At 41.5% G+C, this 12,948-nt stretch overlaps 1 protein-coding gene across 1 annotated transcript; it reads left to right on the forward strand.

Moving 5' to 3' along the window:
• Positions 1–828: 828 nt before the first annotated feature.
• Positions 829–12,670, forward strand: TRIM65 (tripartite motif containing 65). Its single transcript, XM_074224541.1, has 6 exons — positions 829–1,282; positions 3,887–3,982; positions 10,270–10,503; positions 10,659–10,833; positions 11,074–11,139; positions 11,357–12,670. Exons 1-6 carry the CDS (start codon positions 857–859, stop codon positions 11,929–11,931), a joined length of 1,572 nt encoding a protein of 523 aa, XP_074080642.1. The 5' UTR covers positions 829–856; the 3' UTR covers positions 11,932–12,670.
• Positions 12,671–12,948: the final 278 nt, after the last annotated feature.

A 12,948-nucleotide genomic window follows, 5' to 3' on the forward strand; every position in this document is an offset into this window, starting at 1 on the left:
AAAGTTCATAACTACCCCTATGGAATCTTATCAGATTGATACTGACTGGAACAGAATCATGGTCCAAATGAATTATTTCTTATTAACCAAGGAGTCAACTACAGTTGAGATCCTTCTTCAAATAAGTAAAAGCATTGACCCTGGAGTCAGAAGGACAAGAGTTTGAATCCCTGCGACACTTGGTACATAGGAGAAGTCATTTAATTCTCTTTGCCTCGATTCTCAGTAGTCCTGATTCGTATCTGCCACTGGACCCAGATGGCTCCATAGGAGAAAGTGAAGTTGGGGACTTAGCACAGCAGCCCCTCACTCATATCCGAGTCATGGTCAATGTCATAGCATCACCTCCCTGATGTCATGGTCTTTTTGGAGGATGAAGAACAAACATGTTTTTAGTGGTTAATGATGATGTTGTCCTTCATTCTGGAAGGTGTGACATGGGGGGGGGGGGGGGTTGATGCCATGACAAGCATGTAAATTGGATTTGAATGGGGGGGGCTGTGCTAAGTCATCAACCTTACTTTCTCCTCCAGAGCAGTCTTGGGGGGTCCGGATATGAATTAGGAAGGCCAGAGAGTCAGTCAGGGTTAAGTGAGTTGCCCAAGGTCACGCAGCTAGTTAAGTGGCAAGTGTCCAGGGCTGGATTTGAACTCAGATCCACAGCCACCCGGCCGCCCCTAAGTGACTAATGAATTAATTAAAGGTTGCAAAAAGGGCGGGATGGCTTGTCCCCAGGCTTGGGCAACCAGCCGGCCAAGCTAAGCAGGCAGGGCAGGAGACAGCAGCGGAAGGGCGGGGCGGGGCGGAGCGCGCAGGCGTAGCCCTCCTCCCGGCAGCCGCCGGGGCCCCCGCAGGAATGGCGTCCTCGCAGCTGGCCGACAAGCTGGTGTGCGCCATCTGCCTGGAGCTGTACCGGGAGGCGGTCACGCTGCCCTGCGGCCACAACTTCTGCCGGGCCTGCATCCTGGACCACTGGCGCCGGCAGGGGGTGGACTGCCCCCAGTGCCGCACCCAGTTCCAGCAGCCCCCGCCGCTGCACAAGAACGGGGCTCTGTGTGAGGTGGTGGAGAGCCTCCGGGCGGCCGAAGAGCGGCCCGCGGCGGCGGAGCCCGGGCCCGGCCCCGGCCCCGGCCCCGGCGCGGCGGCGCGCTGCCCCCGCCACGGCCGCGCCCTGGAGCTCTACTGCCGCACCGAGCGGCGCTGCATCTGCTGCGCCTGCGCCGTGGCCCAGTGCCAGGGCCACCTGCGCGTCCTGCCGGAAGTGGAGCGCCAGGAGCAGGAGGTGAGGGAGCCGGGCCGGGCGCATGCGGCCTGGGGAGCGGGGCTCGGAGTGCGCAGGCGCCGGGAGCCGGCCCTCGGCCGGGCGCGCGGTCACGTGGCCGGCGGGCGGTGCGGGTGCCAGTGTGGCCCGCGCTGAGGCGGCAAGACACGCGGCGAAACGACGCGACCTTCCAAACGGCATCAGCCGGGCACATGACGTTGTCAAGTTTTGTGGGGGTTTTAAATCCATTAAAAACGAATGAGGGGTGGCCTTGGGCAAGCCGCTTAACCCCATTGCCTTGCAAAAGCTAAAAAAAACAAAACTTATCACCTGGGACTTTGTATCTTGAATCTTACATTAAATGGGATCATTGAACCACCTGCTCACTAACTCCCACTCTTACAGACAAAATGTATAAAAGAAAAAAAGTGGCTCACAAAAGACATTTTTCTTTTAAATTTGTGTTTTGTGATCAAAATCTCAGATCTATCTATCTATCTATCTATATATATATTATATCTCTGGCCATATATACATGGATATAGATACATATGTCTCTTTCTACATATGTATGTTTATATCTATATCTGAATATATCTGGGTCAACATATTTATGTATGTATATGTCAATCTATATGTGTATATATATACATATATATATCCAGATCTCTAAATCTGTTTATCTAGATAGACATGAATTGACAAATCTAGATCCCTGAATATCGATATGACCTACATCTATATATCAAAACTTATCTATCCATCTCTATCAACATATAATTATTTATATTAATATTGATATCTACCTATATGTTGATAATGATATCTATTTAGATATGAAATCTTGATAGCTGTTAAATATCTACAGTTACATCTATATATAACTATATAAGTATTTAACTATATAACTATCTCTCTATGTTTATATAAAGATCTAAATCTACCTATAGGTCTAGTTACATATCTATATCTAGCTGGCTACATAGATAGATAGATAGATATAGACATATATGAAGTGGAGGAAGAAACCATTAACACCTCAGGGGACCAGCAAGACACTTGAGCTGAGCCTTAAAAGAAACTAGGGAGTCCAAGAGGCTGAGGTGAGAAGGAAATGCTTTTCAGGTATGGGGAAGAGCCTATGGGAAAGCATGTTGTTGGTGGTGGTGTTCTTCCTTCTTGAAGAGGACCAGTGATATCACAGATAATGACTTCTTGACTTCCATGTGAATTGGATTTAAGTAAAGCAGAGCTGCTCAAAGTCCTCAGATTCACTCTTCTCCAGTCCTCAAAATCCAATGGCAAGACCAAGATCTAGATGACTGGTGATGACCCAGGATACAGTGTGTGACTTTGGCCTTTCTAAATTAAAGGAAAGGCAAGTTAGTCAGTTTGCTTCAGGGACTATTGGAAGAAGAGGGAAGAAATAATAAGAGAGAAGCCAAGACCCTTTCCTTTTGCCTAGACCTGGTGCTGAGGTTAGGTTTTCCTTGAATATTTTTATTTTAGGGTTTTTTTTTTTGTAAGGCAATGGGGTTAAGTGGCTTGCCAAAGGCCACGCAACTAGGTAATTATTAAGTGTCTGAGGCCGTATTTGAACTCAGGTCCTCCTGACTCCAGGGCTAGTACTCTATCCACTGTGCCACCTAGCCACCCCAGTGCTGAGGTTAGGAAATCATATATTTAGTACAAGGCTCTTCATCACTCATTTTGTTATAGACCTCTTTGATCATAATAATGTTTATTTTGATCAGAATAATGTTTATTTTAATGAAAATAAACATATCTTTTTTTTAATCCAAGTAAGCAGCCTACTTGAAATCTAACCTCTTATTTATTTTTAACCTCTTATTTATTTATTTTTTATAAAAGAAAGATTTTATTTATTTTGAACTTTACAATTTTCCCCCATCTTCCTTCCCTCCCCCCACCCCCCAGGGAAGGCAGTCTGTTGGTCTTTACATTGTTTCCATGGTATGTACATTGATCTAAGTTGAATGTGAGAGAAATCATATCCTTAAGAAAGAAAAATAAAGTATAAGAGATAGCAAAATTACAGAGTAAGGTAATTTATTTTTAATTAAAGGTAATAGTCTTTGGTCTTTGTTCAAACTCCACAATTCTTTCTCTGGATACAGGTGGTATTTTCCATTGCAGACAGCCCAACATTGTCCCTGACTGTAGCACTGATGGAATGAGCAAGTCCATTAAGGTTGATCATCACCCACATATTGCTGTTAGGGTGAACGATGCTTTTCTGGTTCTGCTTATCTTGCTCAGCATCTGCTTATGCAAATCCTTCCAGGCTTCCCTGAATTACCATCCCTGCTGGTTTCTAATAGAACAATAGTAAGAAACTCTTATTTATCACATTACTTTACTTGTTTCAATCTCTCTAGTAAATCTAAGGGATAGGCATGATAGGTAGTAATACAGATGAGAGAGTTGAGACCCAAAGGTGATCAAGGTCACACATAGTAAGTAGTAAAACCCTATGGCAGAATTCAGGTCCTCTGATTCCCATGTAGTACATGGCATGATATTGTCCTAGGGTGGAAGGAGAATTCAGGATTTATGCCCTAGCCCTGGATCCTCTATTGCCTTCTTGTCTCACTCTTGTCATAGAAACGACTGGAAAAACAGCTGGAAGAAATCTGGAAACAGTCCATTCAGGCTGAGGAACAACTTAAAGAGCTACAGCAGAAGAGGGCTGAGATTGAGGTAATGTAGCCCATCTGGACACCTGCAGAATCTCTACTTTTAATACTGATGGAAAAAAAAGTTTTTTAAAAATTATGAATATGGGGCAGCTAGGTGGTGCAGTAGATAGCACCAATCCCGGAGTCAGGAGTACCTGAGTTCAAATCCGACCTCAGACACTTAATAATTACCCAGCTGTGTGGCCTTGGGCAAGCTGCTTAACCCCATTGCCTTGCAAAAAAAAAAAAACCCTAAAAAAAATTATGAATGTGACAATCATGGACATTTCTACATATAAAAGAACAAGAAAAGAGGATTACTTATGCTACCCTATGCAGCTTATTGTTTCATTAAAAGACAGATTAAATTTAACATCATACTTGGAACACTCCCCATTTCCCCATCAGAAATTCCTTTTCTCCTTTCAATGTATTTTTTACTTTGTTTCACTGACAATCTTTGTTTTTCTTTTTTTTTTTTTACTATCTCTATCTCCCCAATTCTCCCTCCACCAAAAAACTACTCTCCAAAAATAAAACCGTCTTTTTTTACATGAATTTATTTAATCTTACTATGCTGTAAGAAATAATGTATGGGGGCAGCTAGGTGGCTCAGTGGATAAAGCACCGGCCCTGGAGTCAGGAGTACCTGGGTTCAAATCAGACACTTAATAATTACCTAGCTGTGTGGCCTTGGGCAAGCCACTTAACCCCATTTACCTTGCAAAAAAACCTAAAAAAAAAAGAAAGAAAGAAATAATGTATGTGAAAAATCCAGTTAAGTGTGAAAAAATCCATATCAAATGTTATAGTAAAATAAACAGAACCAAGAAAACAACATACACAGTTACTACAACAATGTAAATGGAAAGAACAACCACATACCTAAAATTCAAAAGTGAATACAACAAAATTATAAAGATCAAGAGCATAACTCAAATAAAGAATTATGAGAAAATATCTCCAACTCTTCCCTTCATGGAGGTGGGTTGTCTTCATATATGACATGTTTTTTGTGCTTTTTTTTTGGTACAGATCAGCTGCTTTGATTTTTTTTTGTCTCTTTAAAAAATACTATTTGATACATAGGATGGTTCTGTGGGAGGCAGAAAAGGGAAAAATACTGAGCATCACCGTGCTAAAAAACTTTTTTCTATGACAAACTAAGTGTAAACAATAAAGCAAATCTCACACATTGACCTTGCTTGAGAAATTAACTATCATTCTGAACTTCTCCTCTATCACTTCTCTGCTAATAGGTACAAAGCTAGCTTCATCTTTGATGTCTGGAATAGTGACAGACTATTGCATCAATTGTAGGTCTTGAGTCTTTCATAGTAATTTGCCTTAGCACAGACATAATAGAAGAAAATAAATGATTATCATATATAAAATTGCTTATAGGTTTTGTGTATATAATTTTTCCACTGATCAACTCTTCTGATTTCCTGATTTTTGAGGATTGCTTCTTTCTGTAGAGTAGTTTGAGGTCTGGCAATGTTAAGTACCTTTCTTTTCCACTTTTGTTTTCATTTTTTTTCCTGTCTTTACTTCACCATCTTGACTCTCTTTTTTTTCATGTTTTCCCTTGATATTCTTGCACTTTGTTCTTCAGATTAATTTTATAGTTATTCTATTTTATGAAGTAATCTTTGGTAATTGATTAATGTAATATAGAATCTGTAAACTAGTATTTTCATTTTTTATTATATTGATAAATCCCAATCATAAGCAATTACCATCTCTGTAATTACTTTAGTCTGTCTTTATTTCTAGTAAATTTTTTTTTATGGTTTTTGCAAGGCAAATGGAGTTAAAGTGGCTTGCCCAGGGGCAGCTAGGTGGCATAATGGATAGAGCACAGGCCCTGGAGTCAGGAGTACCTGAGTTCAAATCTGGCCTCAGACACTTACTAATTACCTAGCTGTATGATCTTGGGCAAGCCACTTAACTCCATTTGCCTTGAAAAAAAAATAAACAAACAAATAAATAAATAAAGTGGCTTGCCCAAGGCCACACAGCTAGGTAATTAGTGTCTGAGGTCGGATTTGAACTCAGGCACTCCTGACTCCAGGGTCAGTGCTCTATCCACTGCGCCACCTGGCTGCCCTTATTTCTAGTAAATTCTTATAATTTCTGTGGGTCTTGATAGGTTGACTCCCAGATATTTTATCCATGGTTTAGTTATTTGGTGACAATGAATATCTGTGCTTTACCCCTAAAGTTGTGGAGGGAAAGTGTTTCTCATCTACAGATAATGCTAGCCATATTTTCTTTCTTTTTAATCATTCCAGAACCATAGGCCTATATTTCTCTGTTTCTTGTTTTCTAATTGAGCTTAATTTATTTCTATACAAAACTTTTGAGTATGTATATTCAACCCTCCTTTGTTCAGGTAAGAGCATCAAGCTCTCTTCTATCCATGTTTACATATTCTTTTTTCAATGCATCCCAGTTACTCAAAATAGTAGGTATATTATCTTTGGTTTTCAAGTTTTTAATTTGTTGTTGTTTCCTTCAAATAGCCTCTCCTATTTCTCAAAGTCTGTCCAAGTTCATGTTTTACCTTTTACCTATTGGAAAATTATATTTCAAGTTTTTCTTATAATTACATCATAGTTTTGTATAGTCCTAACTTGTTTCTTTGACAATTAAAATGCTTCTGGCTACTTGCAATATTTTTGCTATGACTAAAACACTTTGGAATTTGGTAATGGCATTCTTGGATGTATTCACATTGGAGGTAAGTGGTATGTGCTTATTTATACTTCTGATTCTAACGGATCAGTTTTGTTTTATGATTTCTTGAAATAAAATATGCAGGATTGTTATTGTGATTTGATAGTGATTTTTTATTTTTTTATTTTTTGCCAGGCAATGGGGTTAAGTGGCTTACTCAAGGCCACACAACTAGGTAGTTATTAAGTGTCTGAGGCCAGATTTGAACTCAGGTACTCCTGACTCTAGGGCTGGTGCTCTATCCACTGCACCACCTAGCTGCCCCTTGATAGTGATTTTTAAGGCTAATTATTTTTTTATGAATTTGTTTATTTGTTCAACTATAGCAAATATAATATTCAACAATCATTTTTTTGCTTTAATGTTTTTATTATATTATTATTACTATTATTTATTATTTTAGGTTTTTGCAAGGCAAATGGGATTGAGTGGCTTGCCTAAGGCCACACAGCTAGGTAATTATTAAGTGTCTGAGACCAGATTTGAACCCAGGTACTCCTGATTCCAGGGCTGGTACTTCATCCACTGTGCCACCTAGCCGCCCCTATTAATTTTTTTAATAAATGATTTTTTTATACATTACTAAAATATTCTTGTTTAAGAGTAAACATAATACCCCCTCCCCCAAAAATATAGACCCTCATGAGCAATAAAGAGAAAAAAATTAAAATTAAAAAAATAATAATAATAGAGGCAGCTAGGTGGCGCAGTGAACAGATTACTGGCCCTGGAGTCAGGATCACCTGGGTTCAAATCCAGCCTCAGACACCCAAAAATCACCCAGCCCCCCTAATAATAATAATAATAATAATGATAATAATAATAATAGTGAAATGTGTTTTTGTCAGTGTTCCAACACCATCAGCTCTGTTGGTGTGGATCACATTCTTTAGGATAAGTCCATCACAAAAGCTACTTCCATATTTTTCCACCATTGCCATTGCTGATCTCAATTTCCTCCATTTGTACTTCTCCAATACCATATACTATATTTTCTCTCTCCTTTCATTCTGTCCCTCTTCTTAAATGTTCTGTAGGGTAGCTGAGTAGCACAGCAGACTGACCACCAGCCCTCAGGCCAAAAGGCCCCAAGCCCACATACCACCCCTAAGGCCCAGCAACCACCTGACCTTGTGGTCCCAGGCATGCCATCCAATCCCAGCCCCTTGGAAGAAGTAAAAAAGAAAATGTGTCATATCCGACCACTCTCCCACACAGTCCACCCTCCATCACTCACATTCCCACCCTTCCCCCATTCCCCTTCTCTCCTTATTGTAGATGTCTGTACCCCATTGAGTATATATACTGTTTCCTCTCCAAGCCACCTCTGATGAGAGCGAAGGTTCCCTCATTCCCCCTCGCCTTCCCCCTTCCATATCATTGTAATAGCTCATTTTAATAAAAAAGATTTATTATATGAAATATCTTAGCCTATTCCACCTCTCCTTTCTCTTACTCCCATTACATTTCCCTTTTAGCCATTGACTCCATTTTTACAATATATTATATCTTCAAATTCAGCTCTCTTCTGTGCTTCATCTATAAAAGCTCCTTCTACCTGCTCTATTAAATGAGAAGGTTCATATGAGTATTATCATTATCATTTTTCTATGCAGGAATACATAAAGTTCATCATCATTAAGTCCCTCATATTTTCCCCTTTTCCTCCACTCTCTATGCTTCACCTGAGACCTGTATTTGAAGATCAAACCTTCTGTTCAGCTCTGGCCATTCCAACAGGAATATGTGAAATTCCGCTGGTTCATTGAAAGTCCATCTTTTTCCCTGGAAGAAGATATTCAGTTTTTCTGGATAGTTGATTCTCAGTTGCATTCATATTCCAAGCCCTCAAGCCCTTAATGTAGTTGCTGCTACACTGACTGCAGGAGGCCAATTATTTTTAAATTAGCTCCCCTCAACCTATTTTTTCCAAATCGGTTGTTTTTGTAGATGCCTTTCATTTTCTTTTGATTTTTTTTTTTTTTACTTTAACAATAGCTCCTATTTAAATAAGTGTTTTAAGATTTGCCCAATGCTTTGTATGTATTATCTCATTTAATCTAACTTTATTCTAATATTACTTGTCTCATTGAATTCTGATTGTTCTGTTTTTCAGAGAACCCTTTATTTGGGTAAAGCTTTTTGCTTTTGATTTTGCTTCATTTCTTCCAAATTCTTGAAATCATATAGCCAGGCCATTTTCCCTTCTCTGAAATTCTGCTCGTATTTGTTACATTTACCCTTTTCATCTAGGATTACCTCATAGCTTTCTCTTAATCTATAGCATTTTCTCATTTTAGTATTTTCTTCTGTTTTTCCTGGCATGATTCCATTTTTGCCCCTCCCAGGCTTCAGGTCCATTTGCCTGAACCCACACTGACTGCTCTGGTCCAATTCTTTTCCAGTCTCCATTGTGTTCTGGTTATCTTTTTGTGTAGTTTCTGACTGGAGTTTTGTTATTAGTTTCTTTTTCTTTGGGTTGGGAAGGCTAGACTTTTCTGTAGCCTTTGTATTGCCATATTTACTAGAAACATGGGAAATTTCTGGCACCAGGCTGGCCAGATTGGGCTGCTCAGCCTCACCCCTTTCACACTTGACCATGTAACCCAACAAGCATCTTATCCTTTGTAGTGCCCCCGTAGTGCACTCACTGGTAGAAAAGGATGATTCTTGGTTTGATGGAGAGAGCCCCCTCAGGAAACCTGGGTTCAGGTCCTAACCTCATAAAATCATAATTTTAGAATTAGAAGTTACCTTAAAGATAATCTAATCCACACTGCTCTCTAATATTAAAGTTAAAGAGATAGTTCTTTACAGTGGGCAGAGGCCTGGGTCTTGGAATCATCAAGACCTGAGTTCAAATCCTTCTAGGACACTAACTCTGTGGTCTTGGCCAAGTCACTTTGCCTCAATCTCTTCATCTATAAATTAAGAATAATATGAGATAACATGTAAAATGCTTTACACATCTTCAAGGTCTGTATAAATCCTATTGATTATTGTTAGAATGAGGAAGGGGCGGCTAGGTGACCCACTGTTTAGAGCACTGGCCCTGGAGTCAGCAGGACCTGAGTTCAAATGTGACCTCAGACACTTAATGATTATCTAGCTGTGTGACCTTGGACAAGTCACTTAACCCCATTGCCTTGTTAAAAAAAAAAGAGAGAGGGGAAGCAAGTTACCTAAAAATCACATAGTTGAAAGGTAGTAGAGGCAGAATTTGAACACAGGGCTCTCTGTCTTCCATTAGATTTCTTTTCATATGTTATCTCCCTTAATGGAATTATGAGCATGCCACTCCATTCCTCAGTTACCTCAACTGTAAAATGAGAATAACAATTCTCCCAAAGGGTTTGTTATAAGGAAAGCTCTCTGCAAATCTTAAAGGTATGAGGGGCCAGATTTAATTCACCAGACTAATACTTGTGTCCCCATGATGCTGGGCCCTTGGACAAATCTTCCAGAGACCCAGTCTGTCACCATAGTTGACCCCACCAATGCACCAGGGCAGTCTCACTCTGTGCCCACCTCCACTGCCCCTAATCTGAGCCTCCTCCTCTGCTCACCCAGAACTTGGCAGATACGTTGACCTTGGCTGTCTCCAATAAAGTCTCTTATCTGCTTCGGGTCCTTGAAGCACAGCGGGATAAGACCCTAGAGAGGATTAAGCAGGAAAAGGCAGCTGCCCTGGCACAAGCCCAGGAGAGCCAGCAGTGGCTTCAGGACCACCAGGAACACTTGGCACAGCATATCCAGCAGATCCAGGAGCTTCTCACCTGTCCTGATAACCTGAGCTTCCTTGAGGTACCCAGAAGTAGTGAGGGCAGTTGGGCAGGGTGGAGAGGAGAGGGCGAAATAGGTGGAAGGGAAGATGCCTTGGAAAGGAGGGGATTCCTCCCCAGTGGGACCAGGACACCTCAGACTTTTTGACTGATGGTCCTGTGTACCTAACGGTTCAGAGGTCTCTACTTCTGATACCCCCTGGGTCTTTGGCACCAGTGCCTTCACTCAAGTGGACTGGAGGTTCTGGTCAGCTGAATGAGCTGAAGAAGACACTGGAACAGATCTGTCAACTCCTGTTGAGGGATGAGATTGGCCCTGCGAGTCTTGGGATTGCTGAAGCTGGCCTCAAGGGTAAGGTTGACATTCTCCCTTTGATGGCCTTTACCAATGCCCCTCCTCTGTTAAAGTCTGGGATTGTCTGTCCTTGACCCCAGGGACCAGGTCAAAGTTACTTCCCTAAGGGAGACTGCCTCCCCATTGCCCAGCCTTGGACTAAGTTCAGTACTCTCCGCAAGGCTTCCTCTTTAGAATAATAAGTCTCAAGAAAAGGGGATCAGCCCCCATTCACCAGACCCCATCTTCTAATTCTAGAGCACAGAGGATCCCCGGAACCTGTTCCAAGGCCAGTGGATAGTCTGAGGAAGGAACTGAAACAGAGTGAGCTTACTCCATGTATATGTGTGTGATGTGGGGTATTTTTCATGTACTGTCTAAAATATGTGTATCTATGCTCATTGTTCTCTTTTTGAAGTTGGTCTGAGTGTCTCAGGCAAGCCTTGGCCAGACCTTCCATTGCTGGGGTAGGGAATTTGGATGACCATAGAACATTGAGATAGCCCCCCAGTCCTCACCCTGTGTCTCTCCCTCTTCTCAGATTATCGCAACCTTACCTTTGACCCTGACACCGCCAATCACCACCTCTACCTATCCTGCCAAAACCAACGGGTAAAACATGACTCCAGGTCCCAGCACGCCACCCAGCCTGGAAGGTTTCAACTATGGCAAGTCCTGTGCATCCAGGGCTTTGAGGCAGGAAAACACTACTGGGAAGTAGAAGTGTCAGACCATTCAGTGACCCTGGGAGTCACCTACCCTGGGCTTGCCCGGCAAAAGCTGCCTGGTCAGACTGACAACATTGGGAGAAACCCTTGGTCCTGGGGGCTTCGGGTACAGGAGGATGGCTATCAAGCCTGGCACAATGGGGAAGCTCAACGATTTCTGGGCAAACCTGGACACATCCTGGGAATGGAGTTGGATTTGCCTGTTGGACATCTCTCTTTCTATAGCTTGGAGCCTCAGGTTCAGCTCCTTCATGTCTTTGATGCCTTCTTCACCCAGCCCCTGTACCCTGTCTTCTGGCTCTGTGAAGGCAGAACCATCACCCTCTGTCAGCTACCCGGGGCCAAGCCTTATTCTGGGCTCCGGGGAGAAGCACATAGTCCCAACTGAACAGTATCTACAGAGGGGGGGAGCCCAGATAAATGATGGGCATGTTAAAGAGGCAGCAGGGGCTGAGAGCCCAGATGCCAGGCCCTAGTGTACTCCTCTTTTTTTCTTTTTTCTCCACTTAGTAGGATTTCATTTTTTCCTACTACATGTAAAGATATTTTTTAACATTCATTTTTGTAAGATTTTGATTTCTAGAGTTTTCTTCCCTCCTCTCTTCCTATGACATCAAATAATCTAATATGGGTTATACATGTACAATCATGTTAAACATATTTTCACATTAGTCATGTTGTGAAAGAAGAATCAGAACAAAAGGGAAAAGCTACAAGAAAGAAAAAGCAAAAAAAGTGAAAGTAGTACACTTCGATCTGCATTCAGACTCCATGATTCTTTCTCTGGATGTGGAAGGCATTTTCCATCATGAGACTTTTAGAATTATCTTTGATCATTGTACTGCTGAAAAGAACTAAGTCCCCTTATAGTTGGTCATCACCAATGTTGCTATTGCAGTCTACAGTGTTCTGCTTCTGCTCACTTCACATTCAACATCAGTTCATTTAAGTCTTTCCAGGTTTTTCAGAAATTCACCTGCTCATCTTTTCTTACAGATCAGTAGTATTCCATCACATTCATAACCACAACTTGTTCAGCCATTCCCCCAGTTAATGGGCATTCCCTCAATTTGAAATTCTTTGCTACTACAAAAAAAAGCTGTAATAAATATTTTTGTATGTTTGGATCCTTTTCCCTTTTTTGGGGACCTCTTTGGGATACGGAATTAGCAGTGGTATTGCCGAATCAAAGGGTATGCATAGTTTTATAGGCTTTGTGCATAATTCCAAATTACTCTCCAGAATGATTGGATCAGTTCACAATTCCACCAGCAATGCATTAGTAACCTAGTTTTCCCACATCCCCTCAGCATTGATCATTTCCCTTTTCTGTCATTAACCAATCTGATAGGTATGAGGTAGTACCTCAAAATTGTTTTATTCTGCATTTTTCTAATCAGTAGTG

The sequence above is a fragment of the Macrotis lagotis genome, chromosome 2, assembly GCF_037893015.1.
Source record: "Macrotis lagotis isolate mMagLag1 chromosome 2, bilby.v1.9.chrom.fasta, whole genome shotgun sequence".
Lineage (NCBI taxonomy): Eukaryota > Metazoa > Chordata > Mammalia > Peramelemorphia > Peramelidae > Macrotis > Macrotis lagotis.